General features: G+C 39.8%; 1 protein-coding gene across 3 annotated transcripts in view; it reads left to right on the forward strand.

Annotated features, from left to right (window-relative positions):
- Positions 1 to 22,718, forward strand: part of LOC104611908 (kinesin-like protein KIN-14B) — a 110,664-nt gene that overhangs the window by 87,209 nt on the left and 737 nt on the right. For all 3 annotated transcript variants that reach the window (XM_010279184.3, XM_010279182.3, XM_088890780.1), the window contains 4 exons: positions 16,494 to 16,844; positions 17,853 to 17,951; positions 22,021 to 22,161; positions 22,264 to 22,422. In XM_010279184.3, the coding sequence (XP_010277486.1) occupies positions 16,494 to 16,844; positions 17,853 to 17,951; positions 22,021 to 22,161; positions 22,264 to 22,422 (750 nt within the window). The remainder of the gene's footprint in view (positions 1 to 16,493; positions 16,845 to 17,852; positions 17,952 to 22,020; positions 22,162 to 22,263; positions 22,423 to 22,718) is intronic.

Raw genomic sequence — 22,718 nt, forward strand, 5'->3', positions numbered from 1 at the left:
TGTTTAACAAAAAAGGTTGTGTTTTCGAAGGAAAAAAGGGGTTCCTATCTCCCTTGGTGTTTAGTTTTTTTTAAGGTTTTGTGCCCACTTTAAAGAGTTTTTGAATCTGTAACCATGAGCGGTGAAGATTCTGCTACATCCGGTGTTTCCTCAATGCATAATGGAATGAGTGGGGGTGTGGACCTATCATTTCCCATGGTTGTTATTCCTCTCAATGGCTTAAATTATTTAGAGTGGTCAAGAGGGATCAAGTTATACATTATTGCAAGGGAAAAGATGAGATATATAAATGGGAGAATCAAAGAACCCAATTCTGGGAGTGCTGAATATGACAGATGGAACCAGGACAGCAGCATGGTCATGTCCTGGCTTTTACTATCTATGCAACCTCAAATAAGAAGGAATTTATGTGGGCTGAAACGACAAATGAGATCTGGGAACAAGCAAAATCAACCTATTCTGAGCTGCGTCACTATGCAAAAATTTACCAGTTACATGCAGAATTGTCCACTTGTAAACAGGGGGAGAGGTGCCTTTCGATGTACTATTCAGACTTGACCTCTGTCTGGAAGGAGGTAGATCATTTTCAGAGTGTGGACTGGAAGTGTGATGAAGATGCAAAATTGTACAAGAAACTTGTTTCCCAGCAAAGAGTGTTTGCTTTCCTCCATGGCTTGAATAAGCCTGCATATGAATCTATCAGAGTCCTCCTAGGTAGAAGGATCTTCCATCTGTCCAAGAAGTTTATGCTCTAGTACAATCAAAAGAAAATAGAAGGAATTTGATGAACAATTCTGGAGGGGATGCAGTTGTGTTGGCAGCGAAAGGGAGTGTTACTATAGGTGGGGGATATACCTTTAAGAAGGGGGACTCTCAGAAAAGGGTGGATGACAAAGATTTGAGTAAGGTACAAGAAAGCACACTATGGCAAACATGGCTACTCAGGAGAATCAACCCCCATTACCATTGTGACTCCGACACACACCTCTGGATTTGACCCAAGGGAGGATATTCTTAATTCCCTCTGTGACCATTTAGAGCTCTATGATAGAGAAATTTGTTAGATGGATGCTCCTCCCTCAACTTCATTTGCGTTTACATCAAGTAAATCTACCACAGCTTTCCATGTAGCATCCCATTCCCCTGACACTCCTTGGATCATTGATTTTGGAGCGTCTAAACACATGATTGGTAAGTCCTCTTACTTTCAAACCTATCACCTCCTTTCTAGAAGAGACAAGGTGAGACTAGTTGATGGATCATACCCTACCATAGTTGGTGAAGGAACCATTTCTCTTCCCTTTGGCCTTACCCTGTCTAATGTTTTAGATGTCCTGAAATTTCCCATTAATTTGTTATTTGTTAGTAGTATTACTAATTCCTTAAACTGCTCAGTGACCTTTTTCCTTTCTTACTGTGTGATCCAGGATCTGGCCTCGGGGATGACGATTGGTAAAGAATGTATGGTGAATGGTCTCTACATGCTGGAGAATAAGGCTGATCTTATAAGCACATAGTCTAAGAGTCAGTCTTGTAAGAGTCAGGTCTATTTATGGCATAGGCATCTTGGTCATTTATCTTTTAAGTCTTTAAAAATGGTGTTTCCAGAGTTGTTTAAGTTAGTGCCAGTGTCAGAATTTACTTGTCAAACTTGTCAATTGAGTAAGCAATGTAGAACTCATTTTTCTTCAAAGAAAACAAATCTGAATTTCCTTTCCACATTGTTCATTCTGATGTTTGGGGCCCCGTTACTTTACCATTTGAGAGTGGTTACAAGTATTTTATTACCATTATCGATGATTACTCTAGATATACATGGGTATATCCCATGCGAACCAAGGATGAAATACCAAAAATTATCTAAGACTTTTGGCGGATGATCTTACCCAATTTCAAACCGAAATTCAAATTATTCAATCGGATAATGCCAAAGAATATTTTCATAGTGATCTCATAGAGTTTTTTGCTTCAAGTGGTTCATTTCACCGTAGCTCTTGTGCTTGAACACCACAACAAAATGGTGTTGCTGAAAGAAAGAACCGACACCTTCTTGAAGTGGCCCAGGGGTTACTAATTCATATCAATGTCTCGAAACGTTTTTGGCTTGAGGTTATCCTTTGTGCTACCTATCTCATCAACCATATGTCCTCTCGTTAGTTAGAGTGCAAAGCCCCACATCAGCTTCTTTTTCCTAAAGCTCTCCTTCTTTCTATTCCTCGTGTGTTTGGTTGTTGTTTTGTTCAAAATTTGCCACCCACTCATGGAAAATTAGATCCTTGTGCTATTCCTTGCATCTTCTTGGGGTACTCTCTCACTCAGAAGGGATACCGGTGCTTTGATCCTGTCTCTCGGAGGTATTATGTTTCTATGGGGTACACTCAGGGGGAGTGTAGGAATGAGGAGAAACTGGTTTAGCTCCCTCCTCTTCCTGATCCTCCTCCCTTTCATGTCTTCTTTCGTCGTCACAAAGTCCAACCATGTTCAAGAGTTGTGGAGCACCTAGAAGTTGTACCACCAATGCCATAAAACTCTCAAGGGGTGGATCTTACCCATTTAGGTACCTTGGTTCCTATTGATGTTCCTGACGCTATTGCTATCGGCACTTCTGTTGCCAATGACTTTGACCTTCCTATTGCTCACCGGAAAGGTGTTAGATCTTGCACCACTAAACACTCCATTTCTCACTTAGTTTCCTATGAAAATTGTTAGTTTCGAGTATGTGGGGGTATTTCTGTCTTTGTGCTTATGTTTAGGTTGTTGATGTGTAAGATTATGTTAGATCTAGTAGAAAACCTTATGTGCTGATTTCGGCCTAGCTTCTTGTGAAAGGAAGAGGAGAAAGTTGGGGGTTTCAGCAATAGACAGAGGAAAGGGAAGAAAAGGAGAAGAAGGTCGACTAGGATAGTGATTCATAACCCTAGCCGCCAGCCCCTCATTCTATTTATAATTAACTTAAATATGGGATATTACAAAGATGCCCCTAGTAGGGCGGCAACTCAACTAAGTACTTACAATTCTTTTAAAAATAAAAGACTAATGGGCCCAAGGCCCAACAACTTCTTAATTTAAAAGAAAACAAACTAAACATAAATCGGCCCAACATAAATCAGCCCACTCAACACTCCCCCTCAAGTTGGGAATAGATGTCACACATTCCCAACTTGCGTAGATCATGTTCCAGCTTATTCTTCGCAACACCTTTTGTGAGAACATCAGCAAGCTGCAGATCAAAAGAAATGTATGGAAGATAAACTTCTCCAGAAGTTACCCTTTGTCTAATAAATTGTCTATCTACTTCAATGTGCTTAGATTGGTCATGCTGGACTGGATTATGGGCAATATTGATTGCTGCCTGGTTATCGCAATATAGCATCATAGGTTCTTCTGCATGTACACCGATTTCTTCTAACAGAGAACGGATCCAGAGAAGTTCTGAAACTCCATGTGCCATGGCCCTATATTCCGCTTCTGCACTTGATCTTGCCACAACTGTTTGTTTTTTACTCTTCCATGAGACTAGGTTACCCCCAACTAGGGTGCACACTCCTGAAGTTGATCTTCTGTCATCAAGGCATCCTGCCCAATCCGCATCTGTATAGGTCTCTAGCTTCAGTTGTCCATGATCAGTAAACAATATGCCTATGCCTGGATGTCCCTTCAAATATGCGTGGATCCTGTCAACTGTCTTCCAGTGCTGATCTCGTGGAGCATGCATGTATTGACTCACTACACTTACTGCATAGGAGATGTCCGGTCTTGTCATACACAAGTATAGTAGCCGACTCACAAGTCTTTGGTATCTCCCAAGGTCCTTCACTGGTTCACCTTCTGATGCACTGATTCTATGGTTCTGATCAATGGGGGTGCTAGCTGCCTTTGTTCCAAGATTCCCTGTCTCTTGGAGAAGGTCCAAGACATACTTCCTTTGATAGATAAAAGTTCCATGTTTCGATCTTGCAACTTCAATGCCTAAGAAGTATCTTAGTTCTCCAAGATCCTTAAACAATTTCATCCACATAAACAATTAGGATTGACACCAAAGATCCCCTGCGCTTCACAAACAAGGTGTGATCAGATTGAGTTTGAGTGTAGCCAAAAACAATCAGGGCCTTTCTGAATCTGTCAAACCATGCTCTGGGAGATTGTTTCAAGCCATATAGTGACTTCTTCAGCTTGCATACCTTTCCCTTTTCAGCATTATCATAAAAACCAGCTAGAAGATCCATATACACCTCTTCTTGCAGATCCCCATTTAGGAAAGCATTCTTTACATCCAGTTGAAACAAGGGCCAAGAGTATGAGGCAACAAGAGAAAGGAGTATCCGAACAGAGGTCATCTTTGCAACTGGCGCAAATGTCTCTAGATAATCAATGCCATAGGTCTGTGTGTACCCTTTTGCAACGAGCCTTGCCTTGTACCTCTCTATACTTCTATCTGCCTTATATTTTATTGTGTAAACCCATCTGCATCCAACTGTCTCCTTGCCTTCTGGTAGGTCCACAATCTCCCATGTCTGATTTTTAATCAAAGCCTCCATCTCTTCTTGCATAGCTGTCTTCCACTCAGGTTTGGAGAGAGTCTCACTAACACCCTTGGGTATAGACACTGAATCAAGAGAAGAGAGAAAAGCACGATAGGAAGGAGAAAGTCCCTTGTAGGATAAGTACTGTGAGATACAATGAGCAGTGCACTTTCTCTTCCCTTTTATAAGAGCAATAGGGAGATCAAGGATATCTGTAACAAGGTCAGTAGGATCAATGGGAACTGAAATAGTGGGATCAAGAGGAATACCTGAATCCGTATCAGCCGAATCTAGAGTCTCCAAGGGATTGACAGGAAGTGGTGTGAGTTCTGCTGTAGTGGAATCAACCGCCTATTGGAGTCTCTGTCGTGAGTAATGCTGTGAAATGGAACACAAAGGAGGTGGCAAGGTGGGTGACATCGGGTGGTGGTCAAGCATAGGAGTAGACACAGGAATTGGAACTGGGAGAGGGATAGACTGCTGACTTACTTCCCCAAAACTGTTCCCCTGAGAAGGATCCTTTGAGAAGAAGTACGTAGATTCAAAAAAGGTAACATCCATAGTAACATACCGGTTCCCAGAGACTGGATCATAGCAGCAATACCCTTTCTGATTCTCTGCATATCCAAGGAAAACACATTTCTTTGCCTTGGGATCAAGCTTCGAACGGTAAGGGCCAAGAATATGTGCAAAGCAGACACATTCAAACACCCTTAGAGGAATTTGAAACATCTCCCTCTGAGGAAAAAGAAGGCTGAATGGGGTCCTGAATCTGAGTACACGAGAGGGCACTCTGTTAATCAGATATACTGCCTTGAGAACTGCATCACCCAAAAAACGAATTGGAACTGTGGCTGTGATCATCATGCTTCTTGCCGTCTCAACGATGTGTCTGTTCTTCCTCTATGCAACACCATTCTGCTATGGACTATAGGAGCAACGACTCTGATGGACAACACCATACTCCAACAGTTATGAGGCAAGATGTCTCTCAAAATATTCCCTAGCATTGTCAAATCTGAACATCTTTATTCTTGTCCCAAACTGTGTTAGTACCATCTGGTGGAATTGCCTCACCAAGGATGATACTGCATCGCGTGATTTCAGTAGGTAAATCCAGGAATATCGAGAAAAATCATCCACAAACCGGAGAAAATAGCGATAGCCGCCCATAGAGGGAACATGATAAGGGCCCCACACATCCGAATGAATAACATCAAAGGGAGAAGAACATCTTTTATTACTAGGTTTAAAAGAGTGTCTACAATGCTTTCCAAGTTCACAACCCTCACACTTCAAACTTGACAGACTCACAGAATCAAACAGTTTTGGAAACAAACAACTCAAAGAAGAAAAGGATAAATGACCCAGACGGTTGTGCCAAAGCATAATCTGACCCACAGATTTTGACTCACTATCTCTGCAAACATGATGGCTTTGGTGAAGAGGGAGAGCATCCAGGAGGTAGATTCCACTGAGCAGTTCAGATTCTCTTCACGACCACTTCCAATCGTCCTCTTTGAATCCAGATCCTGCAAAATACAGTGTCTAGGAGAAAAAATCACTGAGCAGTTTAGATTCTTAGTCAAACTACTAACAGATAACAGAGGGTTAGCAAATAGAATCATTAATCTTGATAGATCCCTTCCCAGCAATAGGAACATGGGATCCATCAGCTGTGGAGACCCTATCTCTGCCAGAACAGAGCTGATAAGAGGAGAAAATAGTGGAGCAATGGGTCATATGCTCTGAGGCTCCAGAGTCTATAATCCAAGGAGATCTCTCCTTACCTGAAGCAGAAACATAATTTGTAGTGACATGTGAACTACCTGTGTGGGCAAAGGAGGTAGAGTGAGATCCACCTGTGCTACCTGTACCTTGTTGTCCACATACGGTTGAACTGGAACTAGTTGTATCCCTCTGATTCAGAAGTAACCCAAACCTCTCAAGCTCGGCCCTTACTGCAGCAGCTGCAACGGACTCCAAAGCAGTTGTAGTAGGGGGGGCCAGAGTATCACCGGTAACTGCCATGTGCACATTTCCTTTCTTATTCTTCAATCTGGTCGGCACAAGATGTGGGTGAAGCTTCCAACAAGTGTCTCTTGTATGCTTAGGCTTCTTACAGTAGTCACAGACCAAGTCCCTTTTGTCTTCCTTTTTGTTTTCATTGCCATTCTGTTTAGATTTCACAACACTTACCATAGAAAACTGATCAGAATTGAGATTTTTCATCATTACATCCCTCCTGCACTCCTCTCCTGACACAAAGGCATATGCTTGGGAGAGAGTGACACTGTCCCTAAAAAGAAGATGTTGTCGTGCAATGTCATACTCAGGGTTAAGGCCAACAAGGAATTCGAACACCCTATACTTCTCTAAATGCCTTTGATAGGTAGCTGCATCCTTGGTGGTTTCCCAAGCAAAGGTCTCTAGATGGTCGATCTCCTGCCACAGGGTCTTAAGGACTGAAAAATAGGCTGCAACAGATCTATCTCCCTGCCTTGTGGCAATAATTTGATTTCTCAGTTGATAAGCCCTAGCAACATTCTCCCTTTGTGAATAGGTTTCTGCAACCCCATCCCATATCTCCTTAGCAGTGTTTGCCTATAAAACATTTTTACTTATATGTGGCAACATAGAATTACACAACCATGTCATTACCATATAATTTTCTTGCACCCACCGGGAGTTGCCAGTTTCGGGTTTCACCTCTTCACCAGTAATATACCCCAATTTTCCACGAGCCCCAATGGACATCTTTGCAGATTGGGACCATTCCAAGTAGTTTGTACCATCCAACCTAACTGTAGTAATGGTCCCAGCTCCGAAGGGGTCTCCAACACCTCCTCCCACTGGTCCCATTTCATTCTCGGGCTTATATTCAACTCTATGTCCCTCCATGTGTCTCAAAAGAGGTACAGAAAACAACAAAAAAATGCAGCAAGAACAAACAGAATACCTTCTGGAACCAACGACACTCCTTTGGTGTCTTGGACTTTCTTCCCACGAAAGATTCCTTTTCGGTGGAATGGGAGAAGAGAGAGAAAAAGCAACCGCCCTCTCTAGAAGCCTCCAAACAACATGGAACTTGAATCGCCCCTTACAAAAAACCCAGAGGAACCCTAAAAAATTAGGGTGCCACTACCTAGGTCAAAATTGAAGAGTCCAACAAAATCAGGACTCTTCCCCTTTCTCCAGTTTTTCCTGATTCTGATGAGAAACCCTAGACCAGCTACAGGGCATACAGATCCATCAAGAAAATCCAAAAACTAGGCTTACCTGAGAGCTTCGATCAGCCTCTTAAATCTCCATGCAATTGGCCGATCTAGGGCTGCAAGAGTGAATCTCTTCAGGAACCTTCAACCTGCTCTGATACCAAGTAGAAAGCCTTATGTGCTGATTTCGGCCTAGCTTCTTGTGAAAGGTAGAGGAGAAAGTTGGGGGTTTCAGCAATAGACAGAGGAAAGGGAAGAAAAGGAGAAGAAGGTCGATTAGGATAGTGATTCATAACCCTAGCCGCCAGCCCCTCATTCTATTTATAATTAACTTAAATATGGGATATTAGAAAGATGCCCCTAGTAGGGCGGCAACTCAACTAAGTACTTATAATTCTTTTAAAAATAAAAGACTAATGGGCCCAAGGCCCAACAACTTCTTAATTTAAAAGAAAATAAACTAAACATAAATCGGCGCAACATAAATCAGCCCACTCAACAGATCTAATGTACCTAACTTAAGTAGGGGCACATGTGATTTTTCCACAATATATTAGTAATATAAAACAAATATGGCCGAATGGGAGAGTTGACTTTTCTCTCATTTGAACCAGACCTTTTCCTCCCTTTATTCTCTTCTGCTCTTCACCTCTCTCTCTCTCTCTCTCTCTTCTTTCTTTCCCTTGACTGTTATCAGCCTAACAGGCAGGCCGAATCCTAATATGGTATCAGAGCCAAATTGAGCAAATTGGATCTGCCCAGAATTCTATTCTCTGTGCACTCAATCTAGGGTTTTCTCTTGCTTTCTTCACCATCAGTGGGAGATAAGGGAAAGGGCTGAAAAGGAGTGATCGCCCTCTTCCCTTGGAGGTTTCTATGCCTCCAGTTGTGCTGGTTGTGGCTGGTTGCTGTGGTTTCTAAGAGGCCCTTCCCTAATCGATGAAGAGAAGAGGTTTGATTCGTGTGGTGCAGTGGGTGCCTTGTGTGGTATGATTCATGTGTGATTAGCTAAGATGTTCTATGCAATTTTTTTTGGTGTGAATCGAATGATAAGTCTGTTTCGGACTGTATGGTGGGATTTCAGATTGTAGTGTGCTAGGGTTTGTGCATTTTTTAGTATGATTCGAAGGGGGAGTGGTCCTGAAACAGTGTGGTGAAGTTTCAGGTAGTCGTGAGGTAGGGTTTGTGGTGTAAAGAGTGCAGTTTACAGCAATAGTAAGTGCTGAAACCAGTGTGTTCAGTGTGTAGTGTGGTCTAATGTGCAGTGTGCCGATTTCAGCAATACCAGAATTCAGCAATGGGAGACAATAGTGATAGCAAGACTAGTGTGATGGTCCCTACTGACTACCTGAATGTTCAAATGACCTCCATTAAACTGAACGGAGAAAATAATGTACCTTGGGCTAAATCTGTAGAAGTCTTTCTTAATGTAAAGAATAATGTGAAACACATAAGGGAAGAAAATCCTTCCACCAATTCTCATGAGTATGATGATTGGGAATAAGAAGATACACAGATTATCACATGGTTGTGGAACAGTATGAAACCCAAGATTAGTGTAAATTTCATGTTTCTAGATACTGCCAAAGAAGTGTGGGACCATGCTAAGAAGTTGTATTCGGGTCAAGACAATACAACCAAGGTATATTAGTTGTATCAGGAATACTTTAATCTACAACAGGGTAATCAGATTCTTGAGGAATACTGTGCTAGTATGAGAAACATTTGTAATGAATTGAATGTTTATCACCCCCTCACTTCTGATTCAGCAACAATAGAGAGAACAACTTAATGTGACTCGATTTTTTTTTGATAAATAACAGAGACTTTTATTAAAAGATAATAATAGAAAAGGTACAAAAGGAGGGGTAAAAATTCTTAACCCTCCCAAGAAAGCAATTCAAATTACAATGTTGCCCAGAAGAAATTAACTCTTCCCACCCCTTGTTTGGCCAATGAATCTGCCAAGGAGTTGGCGCACCTCTTTATCCATTGAAACTTGACTTCAATATTTTGGGTGAGATGTCTAACTTTCTTTTTTTCATTCAGAAACTTCCACAGACTAGAAATATCCTTCATCAACCAATTTATAGCCAACTTAGAGTCACCATCCACTATCAATTTTCTGATATTTAACTCTTGCACTCTTTTTAACCCTTCCAAGACGGCCAATATTTCAGCTCTAAGAGAGTCCCCCCATCCAATAATTCGACCTTCATCATCTCTGAAGGCTCCCCCTATACCCGACAGACCTGGATTTCCTTCACTACTACCATCAAAGTTTAGTTTAGTGAAACCTGAAACTAGAGGGGACCAAATTGGGTGGGATACATTCTTTCTTGGAGCTGACCAAGCCACTTCTTTCCACTTCCTGATGATGTCTCCTTCTGAATAATTTTCAAAACTTTGCAAAGTTTTAACCCAATGGATCACCCTTATAGAAATCAGTTCAATGATTACACCCTTATTTCTTTCTTTCCCATGAAAGGTCTGTTGATTCCTTTCATCCCAAACTGTCCAACATACAGCTGCTCTTACACACCTCCACAGAATTTTCCCTCTCTTCTTTAGCCCCCTAACAGTAGTAGAATGAAATAGGCTTTGAACATTTGGGGGAGGGGTCCACCTGCCACCAAAAAGAGAGAAAAACCAACACCAGATTTCTGAAACAAATGGGCAAGAAACCAATAAGTGATAGCAAGTCTCACCATTCTTCTTACAAAGGATGCACCAGTGTGGGGATAAACACCAATTAGGCCTTTTTCTTTGAAGTAAACCGCAAGTGTTACACTTTTCAAGGAAAACTTCCCAACAAAAAACACTAATTCTGGGAGGAACTGGTCTACCCCAAACTTCCAAAACTGGAAAAGGGATTCCAAAGATAGGAGGGGATTGAGCCAGTTACTTGAAGAAAGAGGAGCAAGAGAAGATACCCAAAGGAGAAGGAGCCCAAATCCTATTATCCCTCCTAAGGGGGTCAATAACCACCCCATCAAGGATATTTAGCAGGTCAGCAATGAGGTTCAGTTCCGGTTCTCTAAGGGCCCTTCTAAAACCCAATTTCCAATCAATGGTTGAATTAGAGGTGGTCAAAACAGTGGAGACCGGCTCATTTTTAAACCGTGATAAAGAATACAAGGAAGGGAAAAGTTCTTTCAGCGGAGTGCTTCCCACCCAAACATGATCCCAAAATTTCACGCAGTTACCAGAGCACATATGATACCTGATTAGAGGAAGAAAAGAAGGAAGTATGGCATGAATTGATTTCCAAGGAGAAGCTCTCGTAGCCCTAGTTGAAACTCCAGAGTCTCAGCCATCCGTCGCATGCCCATGAATACTTAAGACAACTTGAGCCCATAATTTATCCCTTTCCAAAGTCAATCTCTAAAGCCATTTCCCCATCAAAGCTTCATTCTTTTTTTTTTGCAAATTTTAAAGCAAGCCCACCATCACTTTTGGTTTTGGTAACTATATCCCACCTGACCCTAGGATCCTTTTTCTCCTCTCCTGGTTCCCATAAGAAGTCTCTCATCAACTTTTCCAAAATTCCACATATTCCTTGGGGCATTTTAAACACTGAAAAAAAGTATACAGGTAGATTTGTCAATGTCGACTTAATCAGGGTTATTCTACCTCCCCTTGATAGGTAATTTTTCTTCCAAGATGTTAACCTCTTAGTGAATCTCTCAATCATCGGGTTCTAGAAACTCTTTTTACTTGGGTTATCCCCTAGTTGCAGCCCCAAATATGTCAATGGCCAATGAGCGATCTCACAACCCAAAATTCGGGCTCTATCCTCCACTTCACTTTCACTCAAATTAATGCCAATCACACAACTCTTGTCTAGATTCACTTTAAGATTAGTTACACGTTCGAAGACATTGATCACTTGTTTCAGATTACTCACCCAACTTACCTCATCCCCACCACAGAAAAGAATTGTGTCATCTGCAAACTATAGATGTGTTACTGGAACCCTATTCCTCCCTACCCTCCAACCTTTCACCAATTTTCTAGAGTCTGCCCTCTCATTGAGTTTTCCTAGGACTTCAACAATTAGGGTAAAAAGAAAAGGAGAAAGGGGGTCTCCTTGTCTGATGCCCCTGGTAGCCTAGAAATGGTCCACCACCCTACCATTCACTAAAATGGAATAGTGGCAAGTCCTAATACATCCTTTCACCCATTTGCACCACTTTTGCCCAAATCCAAAATACTCTAAGGCTTCCAATAGAAATGACCAATCCACCAAGTCATAAGCCTTTCGAGATCCAATTTGCACATGAGCCCTTTCTTCCCGCTTTTGAAATCTTCCACACTTTCATTTGCAATTAGGATTTGATCCACGATTTGTCTGTTCTTCACAAAGGAACCCTGATTTGGGGAAATTATTAAGGGTAGTACCTCTCTATTCCTCCGAGAAAGCACCTTAGCAATGATTTTATAGAGGTTGTGTACCAAACTAATGGGTCTGAACTCTTTGGGATGACAAGCATCTCCCTTTTTTGGAATCAGAGCCAAGAAGGTAGAGTTTAGACTTGGATTACTCACCCCTCTTTCAAAGAATTCAGAAAAGATCCTTTGAATATCCTCTTTCAGTATCTCCCAGCAGTCTTGATAAAAAGCCATCGTAAATCCATCAGGACCAGGTGCTTTAGATCTATTCATTGAAAATATGGTTACCCTTATTTCTTCCAATTAAAAGCTTCTCTCCAACTACACCCTTGATTCTTCTGGGATTCTTAGCCACTCCATACCCTCAATCTGTAATCTGCTAGACATAGGCCTTCTAAAGATTGATTTAAATTGGTCCACAAAGGCCTCTTCAATCTCCTCTTGCTGAGTCAGTATTGCATCGTTAATCACTAGCTTAGAAATCAAGTTCTTCTTCCTCCTGCCATTGGCTATAGCATGAAAAAAGTTTGTGTTTCTATCACCCTCCTTCACCCCCTTATGTCTGGACTTCTGTCTCCAACTAATTTCTTCTTTGAAGAGGACATCCTCCAAGTTCTTTCTCAGCTCCCACCTAAGCTCCTTTTCCCTTTCCTCAAACAAACCTTGTTCTTCTTTTGCATCTAACTCCTCAATCATGTTCATCAACTGTTGTTTTCTTTCCTCAAGTCTCCCAAAATGAAGAATATTCCATTTTTTGATTTTGTTTTTCAAATCTTTCAGCTTCCATTGAAATTTCATACCCTTCCAGTTAGCCCTTGGATTACTTGCTACCCACCATTCTTTCACTTTCTCCTTAAAGCCTGGGTGGGAAAGCCACATATTCTCAAATCTGAAAGGGATTGGTCCTCTATTCCTAGGCTCCACCTTACTAATCAAGACTGGCCAGTGATCAGAGGTGACTCTAGGCATTGTCCTTGACAACAAATCTCCCCAATGTTCTTCCCAATCAGTAGTAAAAAGAAATGTCTAATTTTTAACAGATTGGATCATCTTTGAGTTCAAACACATTAATAAACTCATTGAATTTCCTCATGCTTGTAGTACTTCTTTGCCACACCTTATTACACTCCTCAATGAATCTAATTACATTAAAATCCCCTCCTAAGCACCAAGGACCTTCCCATAATCCTCTTATATCTCCTAATTCTTTCAACAGCTCATTCCTCTGTCTATAATCATTAGGGCCATATACATTGGTTAACACCCATTCAAATTCATCACCTACCTGTTTGGATTTGACAGAAACTGAAAATTTTCCAATCAATTCTTCAATTCTTTCAACAACTTCATTTTTCCATAGGTTCACTATTCCTCCAGAAGATCCCCATGAGGGGCTCATTCCTGAATTAGTAGTATATCTGGATTCTCCTTTCTTAGCAGCTCCTTTATTAACACCCTCTTTCTTGCATTCCCTAAACCCGCACATTCCAACTCACAATCTTCATATTGCTTTCTTTATCTGTCCCTAATCTCCTTTCTTCCTATCTTACCTCCTTTCCTTCCCCTTCCCTTTCTTTTATGGACTTTTTTCTCCCCTTCCACATCTAGCTTCAGCCTTTCAACTTCACTCATCTTTCTTTTTCTCACCTTCCCTTCCTCTTTTCTATTCTTCAAGTATGTTTTCAGCTCATTCGGATTTTTTATTTTACAACCCAATTTTCCCACAAATTCAGCCAACGACTCTTCTTTTGCTTCTTCCCTTTCAAACTCCTCTGAGTCCATCTCTTCTAACGAAGGGTTCTCAATGGCCGGAAAATGGAGAAAATTGATTACAACAGAGAGAAAAGAGTTTCACTCATCTTTCTTTTTCTCACCTTCCCGTCCTCTTTTCTATTCTTCAAGTATGTTTTCAGCTCATTCGGATTTTTTATTTTACAACCCAATTTTCCCACAAATTCAGCCAACGACTCTTCTTTTGCTTCTTCCCTTTCAAACTCCTCTGAGTCCATCTCTTCTAACGAAGGGTTCTCAATGGCCGGAAAATGGAGAAAAGTGATTACAACAGAGAGAAAAGAGTTTTTGATGGAAGAAATTATATACCAGAAGAAGCATACGATAAAGATAAGGGAAGGAAGAAGAGGAGGGTCAGCTCTCCCTTCCTTAGAAGAGGTGTTTGCTTGACTTAGGAGGATTTCCATTGGATCTACTGAGAACACTAGTGTTTTTGATAGATCAGCCTTTGTAGTATTGAGAGGCCGTGGTGCTAGAGGTGGAGCTCGGGGAGCTCAGTCTGGCCGTAGTGGTAGTAGTGGACTAGCATATGGCTGGAGTGGTGGTAGTGGACCTACATATAACCGTGGTGGTGGTCATATTAGAGATCGAGATTCAGGGGGAGCTCGTGGCAGAGGTCGTAGTTCGTGTCCGAGGTGTACACACTATGGTATGGATGGACATACCACTCATTATTGTTATGACTTGCATGGTCCACCCTCAACTTGGACCAATCATGCCGTGACTAGTGATAGTAGCTTCAGACATGAGAGTCATTTAGCTGATCAGATACCTCCTACATCCATAGATGTTATCGGGAAGGAGATGATCAGCGTTTCCCGTGATGAGTATGAGAGGTTTGTTCAGGCCACATCTCAACAGAACACAACCACTCTCGCACACTCAGGTATGGCTTGTTTGGCATCCACACCCAATCCTTGGATTATTGATTCTAGAGCCTCTGATCACATGACTGGAACTCTAGGTGTGTTTTCTTCCCTTACTCATTGCTCAACATCGCAATCTGTTACCCTTGCTAATGGTTCCACATCCTTCATTTGTGGTGTTGGTAATGTTAACATGGACCCTTTACCCTTATCCTCAGTTTTGTATGCCCCTAAATTTCCTTTTAATCTTATGTCAGTTAGTAAGTTGACCAAGTTTCTTAATTGTTCTATTACATTTTACCCTTCTTGGTGGAGGGCATGAAGCTGGTGGATTGTGTAGAGAACACTGATGTGGACCCCACTGCTGTGGTCCCCACTGTGTTTGTATGGCAGCATAGCATATTTTTTTTGTTAGTTATGTCAGTGTTAGTTGGTAGTTATTTCAGTTTGTTGTTACAGCTTGTTATTTAAGCTTTATTATTAGTTTATTTGCCATGTAAGCAATATGGGCAATTCAGCCCTTTTACAATTAGTCAACATATATAAATAATAAGAGTGGGTCGGCAGATCATTAAGATCAACCCTCTCTCTCTTTTCTAAAACCCTTCGTGTGCTTCTTCTTTTCTCCCTCTCTTCTTCTTTTCTTCTGAAATCTTTCATTTTTTGCTTTCGAATTCAAGACTGATTGTAGTCTTGATCGACTACTTGGTATCAGAGCAAGGATTAGGGTTTCTCATGTGAGTCTGATCCAGCCAACCACATGAGAGTTGCCTAGTCTGATCCAGCCAACCACATGAGGGCTGTCCAAAGAGTGGATTGTGTTCTTGATAATCAGGAAGAATCAGAGGAAGATAAAGAGTCCAAGATCAGTTTCTTTATCAAGACTGAAGGTGGCGATCAGAATTTCTGATCAAAACCTAAAACTGGTTGCAGAGAAGGAGGTCTTATGTTAGTCTAATTAGATTGACTACATGAGAATTTCCTAGGTTTAGAAGTTTTTCAACAAAGGAGGATCGGATGATTCTTGGAGGCTACTGGTAGTGTGCGGCTACTACTAAGAAGATTGTAGAAGGCTGGGAGAGTTCCAGTAGTCAGGAAGAATTAGAAAAGGCTTTGGATCCCCAAGATTAGGGTTCTGCATCAGACAGAAGGTGGCGGCCAGAGATTTTCTCTCATAAAGGAAGTTTTTCTTTGCTTGAGAATAACCTTGAAAGAATCATCTTGGTCTATTCTGAGAGGTGCGACTGGAAAACCTTTTTTTTCTTTCTAGGGTTTTGAGAGAAAACCCTAAACTTGTTTTTGCAAATCCACTTTCGTGGCTATTATTGTGTTAATACTCTGTCCAAGACTGAGAGTTATCTTTATCCTATTAAATATGTTCTTTAAAGGAAATGCTAGTGGATCAAACAACAGAGAAACTGTGTGAAGATAATATCATAATAGTTTCACTTTCATTTTTTTTTCTTTTGGGGGGGTGAAGGAACTTTTTGGTTCACATAGTATCAGAAGCAATATCATGCATTTGCTTCTCCTTGGAGAGAATGTTTTGGTAAACTTATGCATGTTGTGGACTATGTTTACACTTTTTTGTGCTCACAATTGTCATGTAATATACAAAAGTTGTGTAGTGTTTCTTCTTCTTTAAGTTCTTATGTTAGTGGACATTATGTATCTATTTTCTGAGGTTATGAATTTTAAATTGACAGGAAACATGGAGGCAGCATGTAACTGGTGGAAAGCTTAGGGAAATAACCGAGGAAGCCAAAAGTTTTGCAGTTGGAAACAAGTCTCTTGCTGCCCTCTTTGTTCATACTCCAGCAGGTGAACTGCAGCGTCAAATCAGATCCTGGCTTGCTGAGAACTTCGAGTTTCTTTCTGTTACTGGAGCTGATGCTATTGGGGGTACGGCTGGTCAGTTAGAACTTCTTTCAACAGCAATTATGGATGGATGGATGGCTGGTCTTGGTGCTGCAGTTCCACCCAGTACTGATGCTCTTGGTCAGCTTCTATCTGAATATGCAAGGAGGGTTTACACTTCTCAATTGCAGCACTTGAAGGTATATGTAGTATATTTGATGTTTAATTTTGCAAATGTAATCTTCTCAACAGATTGAATTCAGGTCACCCTTAATGGAATCTGATTTGGATTTGAATTTGGATAATTGGATACTGTTTGCAGACCTAGATGGGTGCTGAGACTTGGAAAAAGTCTAAGTTAAATGAGTTCCCGATGTTATTTAGGGGCTTCTGTATATATATTTTTTGATAGCAATGCAAATTATATTACCTTTTTCATAAAAATATAAATAGGAGAATAGAAAAGTATAAAAAGAAAAATAAAATTGTATGGTTAGTCATGTTAGCTTCGTAGGATGAGAATAAACCTTTCTGCAATGACTAACATAACATGGATCACAACAAAAGTGTACAACGACAGATAAAAAGAAAAGAAATACATACATGGTGTTCATAATACTTTAATACCATCTTATTATTATAAGCTATGATATCCATACTTGTACATCTCCAGTGTACCAGTGTCAGATTTGATACTGGATACTGCATTGGGTACTTCTATATGTGCTTTATGGCATTAAAACTTTTAAAATGTGTAAGTTTAATTAAATTGGGTATGTTTAACTATACAATAAAAAAACATATGTATGTGTTAGAAGTTTAATTAAATTTGGCAAGATATAAGTCTTGAAAAATGACATTTAGCTAGTTAAATAGATACCAGTGCCCTTATCTGTGTCCAGGATTTTTGCAAACAGAGAATCATATTCCCATTTTTCATATCTGTATCTGTATCTAGGCATCATAGATTATAAGGACTCTGCCCGGTCACATAAAATCATCCAAGTTGGCCTCCACAGGAGTCAAGTCAGTCATTTGCAAGTTTCACCTATTTGGTTAGCTACTATCCAGGGTGCATTTGCATTTGATACCTATAAGCTGGGTGACATTTCATCACTACATTTTTAATTATTGTGCACTTTTATCAATTTGTTTGTGTTATCTTGTTGATGTACATTCTCTTGATACTTGCCTTGGTCCTTGATTAGGATATTGCAGGTACCTTGGCAACTGAAGAGGCAGAAGATCCAGCACAAGTAGCAAAGCTGCGCTCTGCCCTTGAATCTGTTGATCACAAGAGAAGGAAGGTATCTACTTCTGATCATAAATGGAACTCTGATTTGTCTTTGTTTATATAAATACCTAGTCATGTGTGAACAATTGGATTTATATCTTTTGCATTGTAAGTCTCCTGTTGTTTAGAACCTAATAAACCTTTCAAACCATATTTCCTCCTCTGGACTATTTGATATCTGTCTTTATTTCATTATTGTAGTCATGCTTTGATCTCCATTCCAAGATCCACATTTATATCCTTGTAATTGTAAGTTTCTACTTTCTTTCTTTTCTTTTTCTTTCTTCTTTTCAACACTTCCGTTTTTCCTAAACCACATCTTTTGTGTCCATAACCTGTAGGATCATTTCCCTGCCGAATGCGGACTATCATGCTTGAGTTTTGTTATCACAATTCTTGGCTAGTGGTTAACTTCATTTCGCACTTGTGTGGTTTACTATGATACTTGCCTGGATAAACCTTATACATGTAGCATACAGATTGAGGACACAATACATACCTAATATGACAATAGATATTGCATGGATATCTCTAGGTTATACTTTATAGCATCAACACAAATGCTATGTTAAAAGGGACCATAGGGTTGGGTGGGAAGTGGTGTGCAGGAGCAAGAGGGATGAAGGCCTTGGCATCGGGAATATAAGGAAGAGAAATTTGGCACTACTAGGTAAATGGTTATGGAGATTCTCACTAGAAAAAAGAAAAGTTGTGGACTAGGATAGTGGGCAGTATTCACAGGCTTGTTGAGAACGGATGGGACTCTAGGATTTTGGCTAGGACTACAAGGGCATCATCCTGGAAAGCAATCCAAGCTATTTTGCCTCTATTCTCTCCATGGATCAGGTATGACTTATACTTAGGCAGTCTCATTAAATTTTGGAAACATGTTTAGATTGGGGATAGTCCTTTAAAAGACCAATTTTCGGCTCTCTTTGGTATCTCTACTTTTAAGAATAAACTAATATCCTCTTTCCTTGTTCCCTCTAATTTGACTTCTGGCTTTGGTTGGAACTTGGGTTTGAAGAGAGATATTAGGGACTTAGAATTGGAGAGTACTTTGTCTATGTTATCCATCCTTGAAGGGGTTTTCTGGAACCAACAAAGATAGATAGTAGAATTTGGACCCTCTCTCCTTCGAGTTCCTTTACTGTTTCTTCTTTCTTTAAAGCCCTAGCACAACCAATTGTTCCTTTTGGTTTGTCTTTCCTTGTCAAAGAGGTGTGGTATGAACCTATTCCTTCGAAGGTTGGGAGTTTCTATTGGGAAGCCTTTCTTTCTGGAAAGAATTAACACAGATGATTTGTTTCAGAGAAAAAAGCCCAATAGATGTTTGTCTCCCCACTGGTGTGTTCTTTGTAAAGCTGATGGTGAGTCTAGTGTTCACTTACTAATCTCCTATCAATTTGCAAAATATATTTGGGAATGGTTTGCTTCTTTGTTTGGGTGCAGGTGTAATTCTCCAATGAATGCGCGAAGCTTGTTTACTTCCCTTCCCTCCGACTGGCCAACAAAAAGGGCGAGATTATGTGGAGATGTGTTAGGACAGCCATATGCTGGACTGTTTGGGAGGAAAGAAATTTAAGGATTTTCTCAGAAAAGGAAAGAAGCATGGAAGCAGTTCTATAGGTGACTCACATAAGGATAATTTAATGGCTGAAAACTCTGGATATGTTTGCAGATTTCTCAGTGGATGGTTTGCTAAGAAAGTGGAAGGAAATTGCAAATTCAGCTTCAATTTGGAAGGTCTCAAGTTCCCATTGGAACCCTCCACCTCTCGGTTTTATCAAACTGAACTTTGGCAGCAGTATGGGCAATCCAGGGCCCTCTGGAATAGGGGAGACTCCCTGAGGGCAGAGATACTAGCAACCATGGAAGGGGTACAAAGGGCTAAAGATCTGAATGTCAATAAAATGATCATAGAAGGAGACTCTGAGACTATAGTGAATTGGTTAAATAAAGACACCTCTAGGCTTTGGAAACTACAGCAATGAGAAGAGGAAATTTAAATGGTTTGCTAAGAACATAGAAGTTCGATGCAGATGGGTAAAGAGAAGTGCAAATTCATTTGCTGATGGCTTAGCGAGGCAAGGGGTGAATAAGAGTTCTGTGCTTTGGGCTCAGTTGTAACTGTTTTTTTGTTCCTTGGGTATATGTTTGACTGTCTTGGGGAGTTAAGAAATTTTAGCTCCTCTCCTTTGTAATATTATTCTCTGTGAATCTTCAGTTAGTGATAAAAAAAACACAAATGCTATGTTTTAACAAATAATACTATAAAAATCAGTATATGTTAGAATCAGTGTTTTAAAAGATGTGGGAGGTGTACACCTGGAGGTGCGCCTTTTTCATGAGGCGTGCTACAGGCATGGGCCTCACACACACCTCATACAAAAAGACAGAAAAAAATAAAGAAAAAAGAAAGGAAAGGATGGGAAAAAAGGAAGGAAAGGGAAAGAAAGAAAGAAAGAAAGAAAAAGAAGGGGAAAAGATAAAAGAAAGAAAAGAAAAGGACCCCCCCCCCTTTCAGCCAGTATTGTGCTTCTTTGTTCTTCTTAATATAAAATATTCTTATTAAAAATAAAGAAAAATGAGATCCTCCTTCCTCTTATTCCTCCTCATCCCCTCCTCTTAAGGAGTCTTATGCCTCCTTGTGTTCGAGAGGCCTATGCCTCTTATGCTCTGAATAAGTATCAATCAGAACCTTAGCTAAATGTGACAGGACACAAGTATCAATGAATGACAGATCGTGCACACAATACATACCTAATATGACAATAGATATTGCATGGATCTCTCTAGGTTATGCTTTATAGCATCACCACAAATGCTATGTTCTAACAAATAATACTATAAAAACATCTTAGAGGTGCAACTTGGGTGGGCTTGGGTTGGGCTTTTCTCCAAATTTGAATGGGCACGTGTAAAGGCCTGAGCCCTAAGCAGTGTAAAATGCTAACTCTGGAAAGATATAAGTATCAATGAGTGACACTTGATATAAGCACATTAAATGGGATAATCATACCAATATATGTGCCCAGGATCTTAGGGAATGAGAGTCTTATCCTCCTCTCCCATATCAGTTTCTGTGTTGTTATCCATATTTAGGCATCATAGGTGCTTTTTATGTAAATACGAATTTCAATACTAATTGGGGTGGTTATTTATTTTATTCCCTTGTGGGACTGTACTTTTTTTAAAGGGATTTCTTATCAATTGTGTGTTCTATTCCTTTATATTTCTACCAATAATGATTTACCTGGTGAATATTTTCTGATTTATTTGTTCTGGTTTTATCATGCTTAATTATGTCTGATGTATATTTTAGAATGTATTGGTTATTAATATTTAATCTGAAGTTCAGAGAGGTGATGTCCTAGACCTTTCTTTTAGACTGTTACATTTCTAATAAATAAGTCTTATACCTGTATTTCTATATCAAATAAACTTCTTTGAACTGTCAATTGACCATGTTCAATTGCTTAGTAATAATCATACTCATTGTAGGTTTACCTGAATGCCTCAGTAAGTTGGTGACTAATTTTGAACTGCTAAATAATCTTTCTTATTGTGATTTGACAACGTTCTTTTTTCTACTTAGATTTTATTGGTAGATACTGCATAAAATATGTATTAGTGCACTTGGTTTGTTACTTAATTAGCATTGGAATAGTTTGTTTTTAAAGGGATTTCTTATCAATTGCGTGTTCTATTCCTTTATATTTCTACCAATAATGATTTACTTGGTGAATATTTTCTGATTTATTTGTTCTGGTTTTATCATGCTTAATTATGTCTGATGTATATTTTAGAATGTATTGGTTATTAATATTTACTCTGAAGTTCAGAGAGGTGATGTCCTAGACCTTTCTTTTAGACTGTTACATTTCTAATAAATAAGTCTTATACCTGTATTTCTATATCAAAGAAACTTCTTTGAACTGTCAATTGACCATGCTCAATTGCTTAGTAATAATCATACTCATTGTAGGTTTACCTGAATGCCTCAGTAAGTTGGTGACTAATTTTGAACTACTAAATAATCTTTCTTATTGTAATTTGACAATGTTCTTTTTTCTACTTAGATTTTACAACAAATGCGAAGTGATGTAGCCTTGCTAGCAGTAGAAGAAGGTGGTTCACCCATTCAAAATCCTTCTACAGCATCTGAAGATGCGCGCTTAGCATCTCTTATATCCCTTGATGGCATATTGAAGCAAGTCAAGGTTTTCAGAGATAAACTTGATCCATATATTTCTTAAAATGATTTTGGGATCATTCTCTTGATGAAGCCCAACAGACTATAAATTAAACATTTTATGTTACAGGAAATAACAAGCCAGGCCTCTGCAAACACACTGACTAAAAGTAAGAAGAAAGCAATGCTTGCATCTCTGGATGAACTGGCAGAGCGAATGCCCTCTCTTCTTGATATTGACCATCCATGTGCCAAAAAGCAAATTGCAGATGCTCGTAGTTTGGTAGAGGTATGCTACAAATCTTGTCTTCTGCAGCACAATATACTTCTCTCATAAGTGGTTTTCTTCAGGCTTCAAGCTAATCAAGAAGATATGCAACTATGTGGTAATATGTATTCTCATAAAGTGTCATTGGGTTAATTTTCTTCAGGCTTCAGTGTTGGGTGTGTAGGTAGTTCTTTGCCTTGTGAGTGGGAATAGAATACAATCATGAACAGCTATCAAACCCAATATTCCTAACCTGTCCATTATAGTAGCTTGTATTCTGATTTTTTGCCTCTCTTGGGCAGATATTGGAAATAGAT

Source organism: Nelumbo nucifera, chromosome 1 (genome assembly GCF_055504915.1).
Source record: "Nelumbo nucifera cultivar China Antique chromosome 1, China Antique-T2T, whole genome shotgun sequence".
NCBI classification, from domain to species: Eukaryota; Viridiplantae; Streptophyta; class Magnoliopsida; order Proteales; family Nelumbonaceae; genus Nelumbo; species Nelumbo nucifera.